Here is a 25,672-nt window from a genome sequence, read left to right as displayed (position 1 = left end):
TACAAGCGTATAATGGTTTGTCACCAGAGGTCTGATACGAAGTACGAACAGAGCCCTGATACTTACCTATATAGAACATGACGTGTTTAAACGGTTTCTTTTTAATTTTGTGGGCACGTGACGTGGGATAGTCGAAGTCCATGGTCTCATCATCAGAGGAGGTCTGATACGGGCAGAATCCTGGGAACTGGATGCTGCACTCCTCGTAGTAGGACTCTGCTGAGGGCGTGAGGACGGACTCGGCGAATTCTATCTCGGAGTCTTCGTCGTCTGTAAATGTAGGTAAATTATTTAATTTTAAGAACCTGAAATTTTAAATGGCACTTGCGACTTCGAAATTTTATAGTGGAATGAGAGGTAGAGGTACGTTCAATGTTGAAAATTTAAATATTTGGAGTCCAGATGGTTAGCAAACAACTGCTGTGATATTATCGTGCCTTTAGTTCCAGTTCTCAGCATTCTCAGCAACACGAAACTTAACTCAAGGTAGGTACAGCGAAACGCGAAAATCTAAATTTGGTGCCTTTCTATCGCTCGAATAAGCAAGAGTGAGATGCAGACCGAAATTTGGATTTTCTTGTTTCGCGGCCCTCAAATTGTATCTGTCTAGTGTCTAGCTATAACCGTTTGTACTAGTAAAAAGTAAGAGTTGGTTTACGGAATTTTATGTCAAATCGCACCTATAAATAAGACGACGGCGGGATGTCTGGCCATCTTCAGCAGCGCCTGCTCGGTGAGGACCGACACCGGCCGCTGCGCCCATGGGAAGTTCTGAAAACAAACAATCTCATACAGGCATGTTCCAATGTATCTCGAGACTCGTACAAATTATAATCCAGAAAACTGATCTGAAATGTTTATCACGGTAACGTTGACTCTATTTTGAACTATGGTGTAATACTATGGGGTAACTTCTTAAGAATTAACAGAATATTTTTTAGATTAAAAGCAGTGTATGACGATTATATTCAATTCTATTCATTATTTTTGTTAATAATTGACATGTAATACCTATTAATATTAGACAATAAATGATGATTATGATGATGATGATTTATACAAGTGTTTGATGCGTTTCATGTGTGTTTGTTGGCTTATATAACTTATATGGCTAACAAAGGCCTTTGTGGATACCTTTCCGAAATAATTAAATCTGCTTTTAGTGCTTTCCAATCCCAAAGTAGTTACCTGCAGTTATATGCTGCCTACGTTCATCCGTGATGACCAGGGCACTCACAATTACGAAAAAGAAACCTTACCAATCCTAAAGGATCTCCAGCAAGATGCTGTCTCCCGTTTGCAGTCAGCACCTTCCCTGCTAAGTCCGTGATGACCAGGGCAGGGATCCCAGCAACTCCAAGGGCCGCCGGGAGAGCCGCCCGGGCTTCAGCGGCGTCCCATGGCACCGCAAGAGCACCCACTGAGGATACGGACTGGACTGTGCGGGTAAAGGATTGTTCACTCCTAGAACAAATTTTGATAATTTCAATATGTAACAAAAAAAACTTTATTCTTGGGATTTAAATTGAGGCGGACCTCGGGCTCCTGGATGCAAGAGAGAAACTGTTAAGGTAGGAGGCTGTGCAAGGTATTATTGATGATTATTTTATTGGTTTTTTAGGGTTCCGTAGTCAACTAGGAACCCTTATAGTTTTTAGGGTTCCGTAGTCAACTAGGAACCCTTATAGTTTCGCCATGTCCGTCTGTCTGTCTGTCTGTCTGTCTGTCTATCTGTCCGAGGCTTTGCTCCGTGGTCGTTAGTGCTAGAAAGCTGAAATTTGGCATGGATATATAAATAAATAAAGCCGATAAAGTCGTACAATAAAATCTAAAAATTTTTTTTTTTTTAGGGTACCTCCCCTACACATAAAGTGGGGGTGAAATTTTTTTTTCGCTTCAACCCTAGAGTGTGGGGTATCGTTTTTTTTTTTTTTTTTTTCATTTATTTTTCAAAGGCACATATACATAATCAATTTTAAAGTTACTCTTTAAGTTGGAAAGGTCTTTCAAAACTAATAGGGGTTTTCAAGAAACATTTTTTGAGAAAGTGAATATATTCGGAGATAATCGCTCCGAAAGAAAAAATAAATGTGTCCCCCCCCCTCTAACTTTTGAACCATAGGTCCAAAAAATATGAAAAAAATCGTGGAAGTAGAGCTTAAGAAAGAAATTAAACGAAAACTATAGCGGACATGATCAGTTAAGCTGTTTTTGAGTTATCGCAAAAAGTTTTCCGTTCATAGTAAAAAGACTTACTTTAATTAGGTACTGATTATGCAAATTTGCCTATTTGTCTAACTCGGGTGAAAGGTACCGTTTCATCCCTTGGTTAACAATTTACTATACTTTAAGCTCCAGTTTAGCTTATTGTGACGGAAGAGTAACTACGGAACCCTACACTGAGCGTGGCCCGACATGCTCTTGGCCGGTTTTTAATGATAAATTTGATTAATAATGTTAATATATGCATGTTAGTTTTAAGTATATTGCTGTGCCCTAGCAGGTCACCTACTTATAAGCTCCACCTAATAATGTGTAATGTGATATGCAATAAACATTTTGAATTTGAATTTGAATTGTAGGTGACTAATTTAAAGATCATATATATAACAGTGTGGTGTACACACTTTTAAACCTAGATGCTTTTATGATAATGATAGAACGTACAATCAGCATCAAAAGTAGCGGATCAAACAAGGTTTCAAAAGTATCTACCATTCTGTAACAGCTTAACAAAATGTGGTGGTTCTCTATGTAGAACAATTAAGACGTTAAAAGATATACTTTTGAACGTAAATTTTAGAGATTTTTCAATATTTGAAAAAGTTATCCGGAATATCAGATACTTTTGGCGCGTTGTTTCATCCGCTACTATTGATGCTGACCCTACAGCCAAAACTTTTACGGTTGGATTGAGATTTCAACGATAACTATAGTATTTTTCAAACTTGATGGGTACGCGGACAGTTGTCACATCAACTTTGCGAGATTTGGCGTTTCTTTAGGTTATAAGTTATATGGAGATGACACCTGTCACCCAACCCATCGAGTTTGAAAAATACTATATCTAGAGTTAGACGTTAGACTAAGCTAAGTTGGCAGTGATTTTGATAGCCGAGACGAGACTGTGCAAGGGTTGTTTTAAACGGCAAACTTCTATCACATTATGACGTTTACTTAACACATTCACAGTCAGGGCTGTCAAATCGCTGCCAACTTAGCTTGGTCTAACTCTACAGGTGTTATACAAATAATTCAATAAGAAAGGATTTTTTAAATTCATTATCTAAGGGGGTAAAAATAGAGTAGAAAAGTTTTAAATTCGTGGTTTATAACTTCTACACGAATAAAATAGCGGACGGAAATTAAATTCGTACTATTAGGTACATCAAATCAATGTTTGAATATCTAAAAAAAATTGAATTACAAATCACTTTCTAAAACAGTCCCATCTCTTATCCTAATCTCTGTTCCACCTGAACACAAAGATTAAACATGTACCTTGATTAACATTTCAATATCTAACCGCTTCGTAAACCCTCACCAAAAACATTCAAATTTAATCCTTACTACAGCTTCATAAAGTTTAGAATTACAGCGTGTTTAAAATGGATTTGCGTCCCTTTTCGTGTGAAGGGTTGTCCCGCTGGGGTCGCATGTTATGCTTTAATAAGGGATGTATCGATATCCCGTGTTCGTACCTGATACCTATTATAGACAGCCGAAGGTTACGTGAATGTGGATACCTGCCTATTCTGTTTGCAAATATTAACAGTTCAGTGGAATTTTAATTTTGTATCATTCCTTAATGATAGGAGATTTAAAATTGCACGAAAAACGTCATTTTCAGCCTTCTCAATCTTGGTTCCTATTTAATACTGTGGCGGTGGCGACCGATTATCAAAAGCGATTCGACATTATCAACTTGTAGGTAGCTAAATTAGAATAGAATAGAAATAATTTATTCGTAAGCACAAACCTAAAATAGAAAATTAGACAAAACAGAGAAACATAAAAAGGAAAAAAAAGGAATAGGATAGGAGGAGGAAAGGAAAGAAAGGAGGCTTAGGAAGGAAATTGTAGGTACTGTTAATTTTTCCTATGGCTTTCCAGTATCAAATAGGTAGAATAAATGATACTCTCACAGAACTATCACTGGTTTTAATACCAACAGCAATCCTTCAATCAATCCAAAAATAATCTTCAATAACACACAACTTTATCCAAGTCAATGATCACAGCTCGAGTGACTAAAAAAATAATCATGGCATCGGAAATCCAACGGAACTGTCAATGGCGCCATGCGGCCCACGAACCAATCGGAATAGCAGATTTAAAAGTGTCGTTCCAGCAATGACCAATGACAATAGTACGGAAGTACAATGATGTATAATTAACAATGTTGCCAACTTAATAATTGATTACATTCTAAGAAAAACATTTTTACTTAATTAATTAATTTTAATACACAAAATATTTCCAAATGCTAACAGTACCTTCCTGTGGCCTTATGGTCACGGTCAATCGCGAGTAAATTAGTTATTGATCTGTTAACTAAATCAAATAATACCTAACTATTAGCTATTGCATGCTGGAGTGCTATGTGTAATAAAAATATAATTTAGATACGTTTATTGAAAAACCTACTGTGAATCATGAACGACCTGCAAATAACAATAGGTACTTCCGTTTCAATCCGCCAAGTATAATACCTAGAATAGAATGGAAATAGCTGCAGTACCATGCAGCTACATTTTGTAATACAATATACAATGGCAAACCATCACTATACCGCCGCCATCCACTGAACGTGTTTAATAATTCATAACTTTGTAAGCTGTATTAGTTCACAAAACATTGTTTCACGCGAACCAAGTGTTTACGATCGCCTCATTGCCATACCAAAAATATGAACACAAACTAAAACCAGACAAAACTAACTTTCGCCTATTCCAATTAAAACTAAAACTAAGCTAAACCCAACTGTCACGTAATGCACAATAAAGTCCAAAGATGGCGTTTTTTTTTACGAGCAAACTTCGGCCATAATCCGGAGATATACGATGGGTATTACAGATATCGTCTGATATTAATTTTGAAGATTAGCTGGCTTCTGTTTATATAGATTGCGAGGATACATTGTAAGTCTGAAATGAAAACTTGAGACAAAGTCCACAACAGATGATTTAAGGTCTGCTCTGCAGCACAGCGTAATTTAGATCTAAAATTAGTTTTTACCCACTATTTTCGAAAAGGAAAATCAGATATTCGCGAATGGGGTGTCAATTATTTCTTTTTTTTAAAGAGACAGGTTACTAAACATTTACTAAAGCTAGATTTATAACCAGTTTAGAAAGAGGACACAGGACGACCACGAAACGAGTTAAATTTTACGTATCAAACTTGTGTTGTAAATCACTTTCGTTCTTCGTCGTTTTAGTGTGTCCGTCTGTTTGTATCTGTAGGCAAAGTATACCTCGAACCTCGAAGACACAGTCGAAATGAATCGTAAAGGAATAAAATAAAACAATGTCTTATACTTACTATGCTTCATCGATGTAGATACAACAGCCATAACGACCAAATAACATAATAAATTATTATAAATATACTAAATCGCAATCTTTGACTCATACTTTGACTCATCCTATTCGTACGACTGACTAACTGTTGTCTCTAATCGAACCAGCTAGGTTTGATCTCCAAATAAAATTTGCTGTACCAGTAAATGAATGCTACTAAACGCGGTTACACGGAGTCACGGACGACTGAATTAAGTATAGTGGTTATCACTGCGGCGACGAGGCACCACCGCACTAGTTTGCTCCGTATCTCCGTCCGGAGCTGCGGGGCACGAAGCACCACGTTCTTGCAGAAAAGTACGTACCTAAGGTATTGCGGAGCTAGATGTGACATACCCTGCGGCTTGCACCGCATCTCCGTCCGAAATCGCGAACCGTCGTACGATTCGCACTTCCGCTTGAATCCGCTTCAGTATGTTATACCATTCGGCGTTTGCATTGTCGCGTTCGGTAAGTTCTACCTCCTAAAACGTATCTTTAGGTATGAGGAATTATAAATGAGGAGGCAGAAGAACTTGGGACAAACGACATCCGATCGGCGCCAGATACCATCGGCAGATATGTCCGGTTTGTCAGCTTTCTGCTGTTTGATTTAGAGCAAAGATGTAAATAACAGATAAATATTGCAATAGGTACAAGGACGCGCTCGAAAATTAAAAATAACTTATTAATAATGACGCGCTTTTGCTCTACAAAATAAAAAAGACTGTCATAAGCATTAAGTATTTTGTAGACTTCGTCGTCGACATACTTACAGTCTCTAATAAAATAATAATTAATGTTAATTAACATTTTGAACGCTTTATGTCATAAACACAAACGTCACTCAAATGCCAAGCTGCCACGTGCCGGCGCAAGGGAGCTAATGAAAACTTTCACCTTGAAAGTGTGAAGGTTACTTTGACAGCGTCTGCCATAACACCTATTAGTTGTCCTTGGCGCTGCGGGCACGCGACAACTTACGACGAGGTGTTCTTGGCGTTCAAAAGGTTAAACAATTATGTATGGATGTGAGACTCATTTACGTAACGGATGTGAGACTTGGACACTGACACTTAAAGAAGAAAATAAGCTCCTGGTGGCAGAAAGGAGAAGCCTCAGAAAGATCCTGGGCCCTGTGAGAAGACCAGATGGCAGTTTTAGAGTCCGAAAAAACACCTAGACTGAGGATCTTGTGGCTGCGCCCAATATTATCGGCGAGACAAAAACCCACCACCTCCGCTGGCGTGGCCACGTATTAAGAATGGATGAGCATCGCGGCGCTAAAGGGTCGATCGGTCGCTGGGACGCTCGGTAGGGTGGACGCCGAAAAAGAAAGAAAGAAAGTAGGAAAGAGCGGAAGAAGTGGAAGCCCAGCAAGTGCGGGAGATTGCGCAGGATCGAGACAAAAAGGCGTTTATTCGGGTAGGAGTGAACAATTATGGCGTTATTTATAAACGCGGTACAAGCCTTAATTAGCTATAAATCGTTTGTTTTTATCTGATATTTTGACTTAATGTATTTGTAATAAAGGGATAAAGCACAGGTTAACTAATTAAGGCTTGTATGTACAGTCAGCATCAATAGTAGCGGATGAAACAACGCGCCAAAATTATCTGATATTCCGGATAACTTTCCAAAATATAGATGAATCTCTAAAATTTACATTCAAAAGTATATCTTTTACCGTCTTAATTGTTCTACATATAGAACCACCACATTTTGTTAAGCTGTTTCAGAATGGTGGTAGTACTTTTGAAACCTTGTTTGATCCGCTACTTTTGATGCTGACTGTACCTAATAGAATTTTGTGAAGTAGCGGGTCTAATTTAGCTTACTAGATTTGACCTGAACATACATAGCAAGTTAATAGAAGCTTGTAATTATACAAGTTGCTCGAAAGAGACTCGCTTTTCTAACCATTACAATTTACAAGAAAAAAATGCCAAAAAAAGTCACAAAAAGAGAAAACGTTTTTACATTTCAAATATTTTCCATTCTCATGATTTTTATATGTTATTGACACAATGAAAAACTAGGTTTATATAAAATAAATAAATAATAAATAAATATTATAGGACATGGTTACACAAATTGACTAAGTCCCATAGTAAGCTCAATAAGGCTTGTGTTGAGGGTACTTAGACAACGATATATATAATATATAAATACTTATAAATACTTAAATACATAGAAAACACTCATGACTCAGGAATAAATATCCATGCTAATCACACGAATAAATGCCCTTACCAGGATTTGAAACCAGGACCATCGGCTTCATAGGCAGGGTCACTACCCACTAGGCCAGAGCGGTCGGTCAAAATTAAGAAAACAAAAACTAAACCATATATTTTAAGATATAAAATTTGTACTATTAGCAATAATGATCGAAGTTGGACTCTCAATAAATTGAAATTGAAACCAAAAATTTTTTTTTAAATAAGCGAAACTTACAATATATTTTGGTGAAGCGATCGACATCAAAATCAAAGTGATTTGTTAAGATTTATTTAGTTAATTTTTTCGCGAAAAGGAATTTAGATAAAGTACCGTTATTTCGTATGAATCGTAAATTACAACACTATACAGTAATGGTGGTTGATCAGCGTATCATCAGTCTGTGATCCTTGAAAATTTAAAACCAGAAATGCATTTTGTTAGTCCCACCCTGGTACACGGTACATAAAGAATGTTGTGAAAGTGAGTAGCAAAGTGTTAGTAAGTGGAAATCCGTGATTACTGCTTTCTCCTTCGGGAAATAGACATGATATTAATTATGTATGTAAATGTACAACCTACGCTTGCTAGATAAGGAATGCAAATGATAAATTTGATTGTAAGGTAGTGTATGGTCCTTTGCTCAAAATTTATAGCAAAATAATGAAAGTATGAAGATTCAAATGGTTCAATTCAAATGGTCATGGAATACCTTGTTCTGAGGGTCTACTGCGAAAATCGAAAATAATCAGTTTGTGTGTCATGAGGCAAAAATAAAGTTAAGCAGAGGTAGATATAAAGTAAAGGTAGATGTATTGTAATAACTGCCCAAGTCGGCAAAAGTGAATTATAGCCGGTATAATCCAACGTGTCGAGATTTACCCGAAAATGGCGGCAATGGCGGGGACGATAATATTCCCGCCATAACTCTCGCACGCACCATTTACCCCGCGCGGCTTTTCTGCGTTATAAGCTAAATTAAAGAATGAAAAACCGACCATGCTTCAGTTTTCCATTAGACCAAACAAGAATTAGCACTCATAATAATGAGAAGAGTTTTTCTTTTAAAACGCTTACTTTGGAAATGTATTCAGACATGACATATATAATCTAATGGGATAATAACGGAAAAGAAAAACTACATGGATGGATAACCTTAGGAGTTGGCAGGAATGATCGCTGCCACGCTAGGCAGAAAGACTGCGAATAAATAAGATTTCCGGACCACACACTGTGGTAGCCGACAACCGTAGAAGATATAGCACCTGAAGAAGAAGTAACGTGAAATGGCAGGTAAAGTTTTTGAGCATGGCTTTCAGCTGGCGTACCTAGGGAATGCAATAACCGGGCGTTTTTCATTACCGGTAATTTACCGACGCGAGGTCCTACTAACCGGTTAACCGGTAAATTACCGGTTATACGTTTATGAAATAAAAAACATTGATTTTGCATTATTATTGATTGTGTCCTTATTTTCGTCAGTAACCTTTAAAAGTAATCAACAGCACGTTATAGAAACATCGACAAAACAAAATAATGAAAATAAACTATAAACATTAAACAAGATATATTTACTAATCATATTAAATAAAAAATCAAACATGTATCATTTCAAAGCGAAATGAACTTGTACATTAAATAAGTAACATCAAACTTTTTTAATTCTTTAAAAATCGCAGTAATCAAAGGGTAACAAAAATTATAACTAAAGAGTGACAGTCGTCATTTAAATGTCATACAAGTTTGCATTTACACATCTATCAATATAATATTGTTATTAAAGTAACTAAAACCGTAATCAACATTCATTAAAATCTAGTAAATATAAGAAAAAAAAAATTAACAGCAAGATTAGTTTCATATCATTTTAACACTAGTTACTTTAAAATTGCACTTTAAGAGGCCGTTATCGATTTTAGTCGCAAAAATGTCAAATTGATAGATTAAGCGCATGAAATTGTACACCTTTTGTTAACTATTAAAAATAACAAGTACTGGTTTCTTTTAGCACGTCTATATATATATATATATATATATATATATATATATATATATATATATATATATATATATTTAAAAAAGACTCACTTAATTAGTAATGATTTTTTTTCTGATGGACGTTTAGGTAAACGTGCGAAAAGCAGTGATTTTGTCAATCTTATTTGTAAATTTCGTTAAGTTTGGACTGCTAAAAATAGTAATTTTGTATTACACATATCCTGTACTTCAACTTTAATAAACTACATTTTTGTTACTATAAATTTGAAGTAGTGTAAATGAAAGTTAGACGAAATCAATTTTCTCCAGAAATTACTTCAAAACAAGTGACAATTTCTCTGAAAATTGACTTAATTTCAACGTAATTTTGATACTTAAACAATCTACAACATTTGCTGAAACTGTTCTTATACATCATTTTGTATAATTTACTACCATAATTTATATGAATTTTTAAAAACTATCCCTTCTCGTCACCTATTACCGGGGATGCACGCTTGCGACCTCATTATTAAAAGGCAAGATGAAAAAACGTGCTAATAGAAACCAATACTTTTTATTTAGATATTACGTAACAAAAGGTGTACAATTCAAACGACTAAATCTATCAATTTAAAATTTTTGCTCTAAAATCGTTACCGGGCTCTTAAGATAGGAGTTGGAATCAGGAACATGTCATCATCAGATCATTCTGTTAATTAGAACGTTGCTTAGACATTCATGAACGATATCTTGAACACAAGTAACCAGCGGTAGAAAATGTTCTTTCGCATTCCACACTTGTCGGACACTACAGACTAAAACAAAGGACACTGAACATAGTAAGGCGGGTCGGGTAGGGGTGGTAGGAAGGGAAAGGGCGAGGGATTAGCGACCACTCATTTGTCACAAAACATTGCTTCCTAGTTTCACTCCGACGAGATCATAAGATGCAGAAAAGTAAGTATTTTAAGTGTCTCTTCGTAATCGTAAACCGTAGTAATTGTTTTTTTTTTGTAAGTACGAAGACATAGATGGGCTAATTCAACAGGTTGTTACATTTTTATTTGCCTATACAACGTTCGGTAAATTCCCGGTTACGGCTGGAAATTACCGGTATTTTACCGACTGTAATATTGGTCAAATTACCGGTTAACCGGTTAGCATTCCCTAGGCGTACCTACCTATAGGTATTAACGGTGATTAGTGGGATCCAGCCGGTACAATTTTTCTCATAATCTGATGTAGGTAATTGTGTGTTGTTGTGGAGGCAAAAATTAAATCCATGCCTCGCGGCTTCCAATATGAATTTGAATAATTTGTAAGTGTGGACGCTATGAATTTATGATCAAATTGACAATTTGATTGTCCCAGGTGGACTGACTTTTATTCTTCATAGCTATCACTATCACAAACTGAGCAGAATAGCGACTAAATAATTCCATGGTTTCGAATCGCAAAAAAAAAAAACAAAACCAGTGTTGCCCCCCTAAACAAATAAATTTACCAATGGTAGCAAACTGCCGACACTAGCTGCGTAGTAAGTAGGTAACAATCTAATTCAGTTTAAGTAATGGAATCCTTTCCGGGTAAATAGGGGTAAGCCAGGGGAGTTTTATCAGGGCCCGTAGTATAATAAAAGCCGTGTGTTTTTATTACGCTTTATGTCGAGCATAAATTGGTGCGGCTGTTTGGCCGCAACGCCTTTGCCACTTATTAACGGCACGTGGTAGAAACAAAATAGTGTATATTAATTAATTTAATGCAGCTTATCTTGTCCTTAAAGTTTTAATATCTTACATGTGTTAGAGATCGCTTTTTAGCGATAAGACCGCCTGTTTTTTACCTCTTCTTTATGTGTTGTATTATTTGTACTGTTTCTGTATTGAGGTGTGCAATAAAGAGTATTTGTATTGTATTGTATGTGTACCATAAGCCTTGTTATTACGCCGTAAAAGTTTTAGTAAGTTACTTACACGTGTTAAGGGGTATTTTAAATACCTGTTTAAAATATTTCAAATCCTAGTAGTACTTACACGAGTATAATAAATCATAATGTTCAAGTGCCTAAGTATAGTAAGTGAAGACCTCTTGTAATGTCATATAATTAGAAATACGCTGACAAACACGATGCTTTTAAATGTAAGGTATTACCCACCCACCCTTAATTTTCTATGCCAACACTTCGCTTCATAGTTAGGAAGGTAATCATTTGTATAATATAAACATAGTACATTTTATTACGCACTTGGGCGCATTTTCATTTTTTTTTATCACATTTGTGTTACATTTATTATGACATACATAACGAACACATCCGTGGCAGCCTCGGAATTCGTGACGTAGCGGATAACCTGCAGGAAAGTCGCCTCCGATGGTATGGACATATAAGCCGCAGACCAGCAGACTACGTCGGAAATAGATGCCTCAACCTCACTGTCTAAGGCCCTAGATCACGCGGCCGCGGTAGGCCTAAGAAGCGCTGGCTGGAGGTCGTGAGAGCGGACATGGAAGAGAACAATCTCACATCTGAGGATGCCGAAGACCGGGCAAAGTGGAGAAGATTAAGTAGGAAAGCGGACCCTGGCGCTGGGCCGGGGAAACGCTAGGTTGAAGAAGATTAATGTTACAGCATGAATACAAGTTTAAGTAAGCGTTGTTATACTGTGTGTATTTCTAATCAGAAACAATAGTAAGATATGTAGTTGTAGATATCACTATTGTTTATTTTCGATTGATTTGTCATCTTATTCATCATTCATTCAGGCATTTTTGGTTCACTGTTAAAAATTAATTCATGGTTTGTGCTTAAGGATTGCAAACCGGATTGATTTTCAATCCGGCCGAAATGGTCGAATCTGCCCGGATTTTGGCCATAATCCGGCCGGATCCGGCCGGACTGGATCCGGATTGGTATAGGGATATTAAACTTAATTAAATGACATATTTTTGTAGCTTTTTTTGCGTAGTACGTATTCCTAAAACTATAATTTGAAGTTAATAAACAACTTCTTAACAATAAAATATAACTTAGTAGTAAAAAGTGTTACAATGTCAATATCACTTTAAAAACAAAATATGAAATCGGTAATCTATTATATTTTATTTATTATATTTAACTATTCACAATTGCTCAAATGTTCGTTTACAATTATACATTTGATTAGTTTACAAAGCCTGATGATGATGGGATGTGGGGTGGAAATTGGAACTCCTTGAAAGGATAAGTTTTTGTAACTGTTCTTTGATTGAATGATTTGTAACGTTGACATCCATTCTAGCAATAAAAGAAGATATTTTACTTTTAACCATAATGATATTAAATGCGCTCCAATATTATCTTGCTCTCATTTTTTTGTAGTCTACATCTCAATTAGTAGACTACATCTAAATAAATCTACATCATACTAAATCATACAGATTTGAAAAATTGTACTTATTTATTTTACTGAAAATTATATTGGTCAAATTATAGGGAACAAAACACGAAACGATGATTTCATGAGAAAAATAATAGCGTGTAGGATTGAAAACCATCGCGGAAAGGCAGTCCCTAAGAGAAGTCACATGGATCAAATAAAGAATTGGCTAGACGTTAGACGTAGAGTAGCATGTACCAGGAGATGAAGGAAATTACATAAAATAGGATGAAATTGTAAAAACAAAAGATTCTCTTTTAAAATTTAATAGAAAAGAATATATATTTTATCGGATATATTACATTATATAATCGGAGTAATCGGAGTATTCATTCACACATATTGATGAGCCCATCTCTAGTCGGTTGAGTACCGCCGACTTAATCCTGCTCATTTGTTTAGTTTTAATCTCCTATAACAACATTATGTCCATAAATTACAAATGTCTTCCTTCTATTACAGTATTTATGTAATCGTCATATCGTGCCACCAACATGAAAGAAGAAGAAATCCTCTTCTGAGTTGTAACAGCGAAAATCGAAGTTCGTCAATTGCGGGCATTTTTCTTTGTTACTCTAATCACGTCTCAGTGAGACTAAAAGAGAAACATCCCCTCAATTTGCTAATTTCGGTTTTTGCGGTAGGCCCCCTGTTTATATAGTCATCGTCATAATAAGTATATTTTTATCTTACTAAATTTTAACTTCTTTCTTTTTAATTTTAATTTAATCCGTCGCGTTTTCGCCCCTGAGAAATATGATAATTCAAAACAAAAAAATTAAGAATTGTAATATAACTCGCTTTTCAAGCAAACAGAGGTCCCCATTTGGACATTGAGGATATTTTTTTATATATTTCATTTATATTTAAATTATACTTGAATTTAGATGATCACATCGATTCAATGATTAGCACGCTAAAAGTTACCTTTTAAATGTCGAGCAGCGGTTTAAGTAAAATTAACGGTACATTTTAAATAAGTAACCATAAAACTTTTAATAATATGATTTAAAACATGCAATCAAACATTGTATAAAGTGACCAATAAATAAAAGGAAACAATAGGGATATTATTTATGTACCTAACTGTCTATTGTCTCTAACCAGAAACACACATAATTCAACGCTTGCTTTTCAATTTCATACTGTAACATTAACGTCATAAAAACAAAAGAAAATGCGTCCATGTATGTAATAAAATGTGGCATATGTATATAAATTACCTTCATGAAGCTTCATTACTTAACAGCCTTTACCAAACAACAGTCCTAGAAATGTCGAGTCTATTTGCAGTTGTCATACTTCAAGTATCGTGGCAATGCTTAGTCTACGCCAATCCAGAGGATCGACTATTGAAGCGACTATTGGCTGTCATTCTTCTACAGGCCTCACTGTCTCATAAAAGCTTTACTCATTGCAACCAGGAGGTTCACTTAGAGGATGGCAACAGCGGCCCCGGTGAGCCGCTGTTCTTGACGCCGTACCTCGAGCGCGGCGACGTCGACTGGGCGCGACGGCTGGCACGTGTGTCGCTCTTCAATCACCTTCACGTCGAGAGCTACGCAGGCTTCTTCACCGTCGACAAAACCTATGGCTCCAATCACTTGTTCTGGTACTTTCCGAGCATGTCCGCTAACAGAAAAAACGACCCAGTCGTCGTGTGGTTGGAGGGAGGACCGGGGACTTCAGGGCTGATTAATATATTCTTGGGAAATGGACCAGTTTTCGTGAGAAATCAAACGTTCGAGCGCAGAGAGCACCATTGGGCTCTGAGTCATCATATGATATATATTGACAGCCCGGTTGGTACTGGATTTAGCTTCACCAAGCATCCCGAAGGTTACTGCACCAATCAGACGCAAGTCGCTGAACATCTGTACTCCAGCCTGACTCAGTTCTTCCAGCTCTTCCCAGAGCTGCAGCAGAATGAGTTCTTCATCGCGGGAGAGTCATACGGTGGGAAGTATGTCCCGGCTCTGGGCTACGCTATTCACAAGAAAAATCCCACAGCAAAAACCAAAATAAACCTCAAAGGTTTAGCTATCGGTAATGGTTTTACTGATCCTGAAAACCAGTTACTGTATGGAAAATATTTGTATCAAGTAGGTCTCATAGATTTTAATGAACGAAAAATATTTGAAGAATATGAAGGTAAAACTTTAAGTTATATTAAACACAACAAATGGAGAGAAGCATTTGACACTTTTAATATTCTAATTGAGAGATTTCCAGGTTCCTATTTCAACAATTTTACTGGGTTTGATAGTTATTACAAATTCATAGATCCTAAAGTATACTTTTTACCTGGCTTTATTGAAATAGATTCCGCGTTGAAAAAAAATGATACTCGAAAGGGAATTCATGTGGGAGATCTGACATTTCACAACGGATCTGTAGTGTTTAATTATTTAAAACAAGATATAATGAAGTCTGTGGCCCCGTGGTTGTCTGAGCTCTTGGATCACTACCACTGTTTGATCTACAGCGGGCAACTAGATGTCATAGTCGCTTATCCTCTGACACTCAACTACTTGCAGAAGCTTAACTTCAGTGGTTCTGAGGAGTACAGGATGGCGAAGCGTTCGATCTGGCGCGTGGACGGGGAGATAGCGGGATACGCCAAGCACGGGGGGAGGGTGGTGGAGGTGCTGGTCCGGAACGCGGGGCATGCGGTGCCAGTGGACCAGCCTGAATGGGCCTTGGACATGATCCAGCGTTTTACCCATAATACTAAATGTTGGGACTGTTAGACAACGCCATTTTGTACAACTTTTATTGTTCTTTTAAAGCATTTAATGTAATTTCTTATTAAATACATACAACATAATAACATAGGTGCTTCTAAGTTTCTATTAATATCAACCCAATACAATGATTTACGAGTTTTACGACTGATCTATGAATGACACCTATCATAAAAATAAGTTACGTGTAGAACACGTAGGTAGATAATAAATATGTTATGTATTTAAACACATTCAATAGTTTTCTAGTTCCTTATTCACTGTCAGACTGCAGCAACAAGCAGTCAAAATGACACAGTGTCTTTTTGTGACCATTGTCCTGAAAATTATATTATTACATGCATTCTGCTCTAGTATTGATTCAGAGCCTCAATCAGAGAATGGAGACGGCGACCCCGGTGAACCCCTATTCCTTTCTCCGTACCTCGAACGCGGCGACGTCACCTCGGCGCGGCAGTTTGCGCGCGTGCCACTCCTTCACCACCTACACGTCGAGAGCTACGCCGGCTTCTTCACCGTCGACAAAGCCTACGATTCTAATCATTTCTTCTGGTACTTGCCTAGCATGTCAACTAACAGAAACAATGATCCCGTTATCTTATGGTTAGAAGGGGGACCGGGCGGTTCAGGTATGTCCAACGTGTTTATGGGAAATGGTCCCGTTGACCTGAAGAACCACACGTTTATACCCAAAAAGTACCACTGGGTCCTCAACCACCATATGATCTATATAGATAACCCAGTGGGCGCTAGCTTCAGCTTCACTAAACACAAGGATGGTTATTGCACAGATGAAACACAAATCGCTGAACATCTGTACTCCAGCCTGACTCAGTTCTTCCAGCTTTTCCCAGAGCTGCAGCAGAATGAGTTCTTCATCGCAGGAGAGTCATACGGCGGGAAGTATGTCCCGGCTCTAGGCTACGCTATTCACAAGAAGAACCCCACAGCAGAAACCAAAATAAACCTCAAAGGTTTAGCTATCGGTAATGGTATGACTGATCCTGAAAACCAGTTAAATTACGGAGAGTTCTTATATCAAATAGGTCTTATTGATTTTAATCAGCGTAAAACGTTTGAAGAATACGAAGCTAAGACCGTGAATTATATTAGAAGCGGCCAGTGGATCGAAGCCTTCAATACTTATGCCGCTCTTATTCTCAAAAATAATTCATTATTTAACAATTTCACTGGATATTCTGAATACTCGTACTATAATTACTTATGTACTGGATTTAAAGAAATCGAATCGAATGTTTCAGTTGAACTCCAGTTTATATTGAAACAAAACGCTTTTCGAAAAGCAATCCACGTAGGAAATTTGACATTCCAAAATGGTTCCTTACTGCGGGAGATTTTGCAAGCAGATGTAATGAAGTCAGTTGCTCCGTGGTTATCTGAACTGTTAGACCATTATCATTGTTTGGTGTACAATGGACAGCTGGACATTATAGTCGCTTATCCTTTGACCCTCAACTACTTGCAGAAGCTGAACTTCAGTGGTTCTGAGGAATACAGGAAGGCGAAGCGTTCGATCTGGCACGTGGACGGGGAGATAGCGGGGTACGCCAAGCAGGGGGGGAGGTTGGTGGAGGTGCTGGTGCGGAACGCGGGGCACGCGGTAATATGGGACAAGCCCAAGTGGGCGATGGACATGATCCAACGATTCACCCATAATAAAAATCATTGGGACATAAAAGCATAGTGAATTGTGATATTAATTACCGGACTATTTTGTAGTGTGTCAATATGCGATTGCTGCACAAAAATTATACAAATACAATAATTGATAATTTTGACTTCAGTCTACTAATAGACAAGTTGATAACCAAACCATAGACATTCAGATCAGAATATAAGATGAGTCTGCGGTATGATGCTAGCTGACATGACTAGTCTACATGGAATTAAAGCCGTCTACATCAGGATAAAACCGACAGACAAGACCAAAGAGTTGCATTATGCAGAGCCTTGATTAGAGCGGAAACGCTCCATTACACGCGCTTTGATGTCGCGCCTCTATCGCGCTTAGTGTTGCCAGGTGTGAAAAAATGCATGGTAGGTTTATTGTGAAAGCATGTTAAAAAAAATAAAAATATTTTTAATAATAGAGCAAAGTTTGTTTTTTCTGATAATCTTGTGTTCCGAGAGCGAAAGATCCTATAATAGAATTACGATATTCACGATCGAATAAACGAACGTCCGAGGTGCAGTTAGTTTGGTGTGGTTTGTGTTACCGTCACAACATTTAATTGCTGATCGATTTAAGGTTCAAGCTAATTTGGTTGTCAAAACTAACGGTATGAAATGTCCAATGTAAAGTGAACCCTAAATGGCTCAACAATTAAAGTCCGCGAGTGTACCTACAATACGAAAGGTATGAAATCAATAAATCATTCAATTCATTTTTTTCGAATCGACAACAAAACAGAATTTTCATTTCATCAACTTTATTGTTAAGAAATCAAAAGCGTGTGCACATCATTTCGAACAATCCCGCTTAGCCATTTCAGCTGCTATTAAAAAAAAAACTTCTCCTGACAACCATCTAAGTAGGGTAGACCGAGGCGGATCGGATCACAAGGCAAATCGGATCACGTTGAATAATCGGTTGATATTTCTAATATTGCATTGATAATAATGAGTACACTAAAATTGCACTGTATGTCTCTTTGCCTCTTAGTCTGCGATGCCAATCGCAAGAAATATTTTAAATATCAATAGATTTCTTAGTCTGATCCGATTCACCCTGTGTCGCGAACGTATTGCGAACCAGCTAATATTTGCCAACGTCATGGAGTAGATGGCGCTAGTAGTCACGTTTAACTTAAGTAACCGCTTCTAGGTTATTGGGATTTTTTGAGGGAAGTTGAGAGGGTAGATGAGAACGACAGTAGGAAAAAGGAGGTTGTGTGCGAACAGATCGACGCGGGAGTGATATTTGCGTTTAGATCAAGTCAAGAACGTTCTTATGGTGTTATTAGAATAATGATGTGTCTCTGGTATATTGTGACCAACGTTATCAGTACTCAGAGTGAACAGTGATCCAGTGAGGCTAATATGAACTTAAGGTAAACTTTGTGTGAGGAATGGGGTCGCTATAAGGGGAGGTTTGGAGGCGACTATTAAGCTCAAGAAACCAGGTGGATAATCATGTGATACTCATGTTATATGTAGGTAATAAAGTCGGACACCAGCACAACTCATATCGTCATCTCACTAACATCCAGGCCTCGTATAGGTATGTAGTACATCACATATCGCTTTCCAGTATCCGTAAAAGCATTAGCTCATTCGATAGGTTAATAAGTATGGTGAGCTTGACGACACCCTGTAATCCGATTTGCTTCGGTCTACTAAAACGGTCTAATAAAGACTATTCTTTATTGCACACTTTCAGCGTCTAACCTATCGGAAATATGCAAATACATCAGGGTACAGAGTATAAAACTTCCCCGCTTTTCCCAATTCCCAACCGGAATTGTATTTAACCGGTTAAAACTGTACAAGATCGTATCACCTGTTTTCTTAGGGTTCCGAGACTTGGTGTGCATTCCCATTGCGGGCCCAAGCAAGACGAACTCACGGTTAAACTGGCGTAGCGTTTGAGATATCCAACACATTTAAATTATAATGTATTTCATACCGAAATGACAGAGCAGTTGGAGTTGGACAAATTCTGACGATAAAACTGCCATTTTATTTCAATATTTGTGCGTCGCCAAAATTATTTTTAGATTTCTATCTCTACGAGCGTTAGTTGCCTGAAAATAAATGACATTTGATTTGATAAAGACAAGGTTATCTAAAGGTAGAATGCCTTATATACTAGGTATACTATATCTAGGGCCTTAGTACTGTAATTAAGCACCTAACTTGCTGCTTTCTATCCACTGTACTCCCCAAATTTACCCCGTCCTTTCGTCCATCCATCGGTCTAAAGTCTGTTTACTCCATCCAAGAAATTAGTCCAGAAGATTTTTTTTTTACAATTTTAATATCTAATACCTTTCTCGGCCTATCTATTAAATAGAACTCAGGCTGTTGTTCTTAATGGGTTCAAGTCGTCTTGGGTAGGGGTGCCCTCTGGAGTTCCCCAGGGAACATTATTAGGGCCACTCTTATTTGTGATCTTTGTCAACGACATTGGATCAGTTTTTATTAAATAGTGAATTTCTGCTTTATGCAGACGATATGGAAAATTTCAAAATAGTAATAGTGAATTCGAAGCCGAGTTATTGCAAGAGGATTTGGATAGATTGGACCTGTATTGTAAAAACAACAATTTAGATTTAAACGTATCAAAATGCTTTAGTATGAGTTTTACTAGGAAAAGGAATGTTTATAAAAGCGTGTACAAAATTAAATCACAAACTCTTATAACTAAAAAGTCCTGCCGGGATCTAGGTGTCATTTATGATGATAAACTTACTTTTAGGGAGCTCGTAGAGAGTATTACTGATAAATAATAATAAAATAATAGTAGATTTTCTTTATTTAGATAACTCGGATATGAGGATAAAGCTTATAAAGCTCTTGGCTTTCTGATTCGTTCGGCTGGTGACTTTAAATAAATAAATATTATACGATATTATTACACAAATTAACTAAGTCCCACAGTAAGCTCAATAAGGCTTTTGTTGAGGGTACTTAGACAACGATATATATAATATATAAATATTTATAAATACTTAAATACATAGAAGCAAAATCAATTAAAATTATATACTGTGCCTATGTAAGATCTCAACTTGAATATGCTTCTCAAATATGTCATACTAATTGTTGCTCGACGGCATAAAGTGGTAAAATATTGTGTACAGTACCCCTAGTGTAAATAAATTCGATTTCCAAACGTGACGTACGCGTTTGCGTTTAGTCTCATTTTGTATTGGATTTCGAAAGAGCGCGCCAAGCGGGACGTTTTGGAACCTCAAAATCCTATACCTACAAAATGAGACTTAACGCAAACGCGTTCGTCACGTTATGATGTCGATCAAAGTTACACTAGGGGTACAGAACGTTACTGTTTATATGTATTACTGGTTTTCCCGGATTTGTCCTAGTTTGGAGGCCGTCCGGGGGCCGTCTGGGGGGGGGGGTGTCAAGAAGTGTCCGGGGAAAACCCGGACACTTTTCATGTAAGGAAGCACATTAAAACTACATGTAAAATTAAAGGTCTTGTTTTTAAAATATATTATTTTCGGACTCGTCCGGGGAAAAAATGCAATTTACGCCAAATGTCCGGGTTTTTTTTAATCTTTGTCCGGGTTATGCGAAATTCGAGATGGCAGCCCTATATGTACAACGTTCAAGCAAGCTATTAGCGACGTAAAAACAGAGAATTTGGCCTGGTAAGTTACAAGAGTGTCAATAACTTAAAATGGAAAAAGCGTCGACGACGAGACGACATGTATGTATGTACATGTTAGCAGGACAATCTAGTCAACCCTCATGATCACGAAAATCTGTGAGATAGAATTAAAGCCATGTTACTCCTTAAAACCGTCCTAGCACCCTAAACCTAAAATGTCTTAGCCTACATACAAATAACCCAATCATTTACTTACCCTAAATTAGAAATCAGTAACAGCATTTACCATTCTAATAAACGACCGGTCTGGCCTAGTGGGTAGTGACCCTGCCTATGAAGCCGATGGTCCTGAGTTCTTTGTGTGATGAGCACAGATATTTGTTCCTGAGTCATGGATGTTTTCTATCTATTTAAGTATTTGTATATTAATTATACATCGTTGTCCGAGTTGCGTACCCACAACACAAGCCTTCTTGGCTTACCGTGTGACTTAGTCAATTTGAGTAAAAATAAAAATGACCCTATAATATTTACGTATTTATTTAAATTAAGCTGAATTAGGAAGCTAAGTATTTACACCTCGTACATTGGTTTAGTTTAGGGTTTGCAATCCGGATCTGGTATGTATGAAATTCCGTATAATCTGTCTGATAATCTGGATCCGGATACCCGGATCTTGCCATACATTTCCAATCCGTTGTGCAAATACAAATAATTTTAAATTCTTTATTTAATTTAATTTAATTCTTTGTTTAGGGGATGGAGCCACCCGGTAAGCAAAGAATTGCCTGTGTTGGGAGGCACCCGTCTTCCCTAGGTTGACAAGTAAACTATTTATACAATATATGAAAATCTAAAAATATAATTTCTAACACGTAAACAAAACCGTACTCCGTACATTGTTTTACCTTTGTACTTATACTTGTTTGTAATTTAGCATTCTAATTAAGCTGAATTAGGATGCTATTTGTGTATGTATTTACACATAGGATGTATTTACACCTTGTACAGTCGCCATCAGATTTATCGGAGCGGCCAAGGTGCTTACACACATCTGAATACGCCTCTGTTGTCAAGGCGCTAGAGTGCGTGTTCAGATGTTTTTGAGCACCTCGTCCGCTCCGATATATCTGATGGCGACTGTACCTGGGTAATTAGGGTTTGCAATCCGGATCCGAAATATATGAAATTCCGGATAAACTGTCTAATAATCTGGTTCCGGCTACCCGGATCTTGCCATTAATTTCAGATCCGTTGTGCAAACCCTACTTGCTAGGCTGGTTCGTCAAAGTGTTCAACTCATATTGCACGTGCTCAAACCAATACGAATAAGTGTAGGTAAGGGGGGGTGACGTCACCGTCGCGCCGGCTACCTGTCTGCCCCCTCGGTATAGAATATAGATAGGGGTTCTCAAAATAGGTGCGCCGTTTATTGATAATTGTCAGGGTAGACTTGAATAGAAGTGAGGCTCTAAAATGAAAGCACAACTAAGAGCTTAATAAGTTATTGGAAAAAAAAAATAACGTGTTGCAGTCCGGGAGTGCCGGCAGAAGTGAAAACTTGAATATTAACGTTGTGCATTTTTGATATTTTGGAATGGTTAGGGAATTATTTTACACGAATTGCTTTAATTATCAGTATAAAAGTACTATCATTTATGTTGTAAAACACAATATTCATTTATTGTGCTATCGTACACAAACATGACACTTAATATTACATTAAAAATTGAACACTTCAGAACTATTACAATTATTTAACATTAAAAACTTTTTCTCTCAGAAAAATCAACTGCCATCCATAATTTCAACGACTCCATACACCATCATCATTATACTAGAACCACCATTGCCAATCTCTAAAACTGATACGATATGTTCATGGTTGCTGAAATAAGAAATGAACAATTTTGATTCGAACCTATTTAAATGTCTAATAAAGACCGCATCAATAGTAGTTTTGTATTTCGTAGTGACAGTGACCGTTGACATCGTTAAACCAAATTCATTTTTTAAAAATTCAATTAATTATTGATTTTTATCCCGCCGCGGTCTACTGGCTTCAATGACATTGTAACAGTTTTTCGATCAGGTCACGTGTCCGTCTTACGAATTTTCAATCTGTCGAATCTGTCGGTCACGTGACCTGTCGCGTGTTTAACATTTTTTCCCATCACAAAAAGTGCACAGCACCACTAAAGAAGTTTTCACTTCAAAAACATTTTTGGTACAAGATTTCATCGCTGACTGTAATTTTCTTACCACAGGTTACAGGTTACACACAAACACAATTAGGTTGCGTTGTTTTATGGCAGAGTTCCTATGGCTACCTCTTGTCTCATCTCATCATCATCAGATCAGCTCGATGGTACGATAATATTGCACTGTCACTCGACTAACATCTGTAAGCAAATTTTCAGTTCAATCGGAAACCGGGAAGTGGGTCAAATTTAGTTTCCAAGATTTGATCCACACATATATTTACGTTCATAGTCACAGGGCAAGTTAGGTAAATAAAAGCTTGTAAAAACAAACAAAACAACCGACCACAACATAAAAATCGGCCCTAGAGTCGGATCAAGCTAATTCTGCATAGTATTTGATTTATTTGAATGACATTATTAATGTCAAATTTCTGTGAAAATATGACGTTGACAACAGTACGCTACCTCAATTTGTTCTGTTCAAGTCAGCGGACTCCAGCGCGGACTCTAGTATGTCACGATGACATCATTTAAGTGCATTAAATAAAACAAATCCCTTGCACTCCTGCATTGAACAGGTAGCTACATATAAAAATACTTCGCGGATTGTACCTGCATATGCATAATAGGTACCTACATAGACCGATCTATATGGTAATAAAAAACCTTCCTTTTTGCAGTGGGTTAAACAAAAACGAAGCATCAAACACCGCCAGTTTTGTAAGTAAAAACAAAAAAAAAAACGGCCAAATGCGAATCGAAACTCGAACCCCTCTTACTTTAAAAAAATAAAAGCGCTCTCAGGGTAAGAGAAATTACGTTAACTGCCTATTTAGCTGTTTTTTGCGAACCTTAACTTTCAGCAAATTAATCTTTTTCTCAAGTTTGCTCTTTTCAACTGGTTGTGCTTATTTTAATCTTTTTAATTACATTTTTTAAATCGTAATTTAATACGACCTTTAGCCTCTGGATTTTCGTTTTAAGTTGACCTTTGTTTACCGATAATTTGTTGCAAAGCCAAAGTGCGACCATATCGCTGCTTAAAAACGGTAACGGTACGGAATCGCAGTGACGCACAAGGCTCGGAACTGGTTTTTAAAATAGCGGTAAATACCTGTTTATTTCGACTTTACTCCGAACTTTCATAAGAACGCGAACGTTTTAAGAACTATTGGAACCTAAAGAAACCGGTTTATTCAACGAGCGACAAGACGGCCGGCCTGGTGGTGTGGCGCGTAAACAAAGACACCGACATAGGAAGAAACCGGTTATATTGTTCTAAACCGGTTAATCTGACAAGAACTTTATGAAAATGTTCTCCTTAAAACCGGTTTAAAATAACGGACATCGAAATTAAAAGGTTTTGTGCTAAGTACATGATAACAATTTGGAAATTTAACCGGTTTCCGGTAAGCGTACCGTTCGCATGGTCTCCACACCGCTGTTTTGCCGTGTTTTAAAAGAAAAGCATCTCCGACTGTAAATTGCCGGGTAGACAATCAAAATTTATGAGTTTCTTTCAGATTTCAGTTACATTAATTGCAGGTTTCTAAATCTGACGAAAAAATACATCTATTGACCAAGCGAAAGTGAAGGTCTCCATTTCAGGTTGGACAGTTTTCTGTTCTCTTCTAGGTACAGGTCGCATTTCTCAACCAATTCTCGCGAAGACTTAGATCGACCGGGATATTAAACCGTTATTACTTTATATATTGTTTTTGAGCTCCCGATACAAAACAACAATACAAAAAACAACAATAAGTACAAAAGGTAATCACGGTTTATATCCCGGTCGATCTAAGTCTAGTGAAACTAACCGTGAATCATTCAAAACTGTATTTCTCGCTTTGGTAAGCAGTTCGATAATTCTGTTCTTTTTTGACAATTCAGTTTTTGGAACTTTTCCAAGTGGTGGAGCAATTAAGTTTTTCAAGGTCTACAGCTCACAGAACCACTAGTAAGTAAGTAAGTAAATCTTTACTGCAAACCATGGTATGTACATAGATGTTACAAATTATGTAAAGTTTTACATGGATCCCGGTGGGGTGTAGCAGTTTTCCTTATAAATTAAATATACAAACTGAACTACTTTCATAATGAAAACTATATAATTAGTGAATACATTTCATAACGAAAACTATATAATTAGTAATACACATAAAAAGGTAGGAACGAGACGAGTAACTACCTACGTAAGGAAAGTCTCGTAATTTTTGAATTTCCTCCCTTGACT

At 37.1% G+C, this 25,672-nt stretch overlaps 3 protein-coding genes across 3 annotated transcripts in view; 2 read left to right on the top strand and 1 right to left on the bottom strand.

Moving 5' to 3' along the window:
* Window positions 1–25,672, bottom strand: part of LOC133529082 (nucleoredoxin-like) — a 78,065-nt gene that overhangs the window by 779 nt on the left and 51,614 nt on the right. Inside the window, exons 4-6 of the mRNA XM_061866702.1 lie at window positions 1,260–1,464; window positions 681–771; window positions 67–270 (exon numbers count right to left, since the gene is read on the bottom strand). Of these exons, the coding sequence (XP_061722686.1) occupies window positions 67–270; window positions 681–771; window positions 1,260–1,464 (500 nt within the window). The remainder of the gene's footprint in view (window positions 1–66; window positions 271–680; window positions 772–1,259; window positions 1,465–25,672) is intronic.
* LOC133528989 (venom serine carboxypeptidase-like) lies at window positions 14,112–16,007 on the top strand. The gene has a single exon (XM_061866541.1). It carries the CDS (start codon window positions 14,377–14,379, stop codon window positions 15,925–15,927), a length of 1,551 nt encoding a protein of 516 aa, XP_061722525.1. The 5' UTR covers window positions 14,112–14,376; the 3' UTR covers window positions 15,928–16,007.
* Window positions 16,031–18,668, top strand: LOC133528990 (venom serine carboxypeptidase-like). Its single transcript, XM_061866542.1, has one exon. The coding sequence runs from the start codon at window positions 16,211–16,213 to the stop codon at window positions 17,624–17,626; it is 1,416 nt and encodes a 471-aa protein (XP_061722526.1). The 5' UTR covers window positions 16,031–16,210; the 3' UTR covers window positions 17,627–18,668.

This window comes from Cydia pomonella, chromosome 20 (genome assembly GCF_033807575.1).
Source record: "Cydia pomonella isolate Wapato2018A chromosome 20, ilCydPomo1, whole genome shotgun sequence".
Taxonomy (NCBI): domain Eukaryota; kingdom Metazoa; phylum Arthropoda; class Insecta; order Lepidoptera; family Tortricidae; genus Cydia; species Cydia pomonella.
This window is presented reverse-complemented; position numbering and strand designations above follow the sequence as displayed.

Excerpts from the sequence above, each read along its gene's own strand:
- LOC133528990 (XM_061866542.1), top strand. The coding sequence starts at position 16,211 with ATGACACAGTGTCTTTTTGTGACCATTGTCCTGAAAATTATATTATTA.
- LOC133528989 (XM_061866541.1), top strand. The coding sequence starts at position 14,377 with ATGTGGCATATGTATATAAATTACCTTCATGAAGCTTCATTACTTAAC.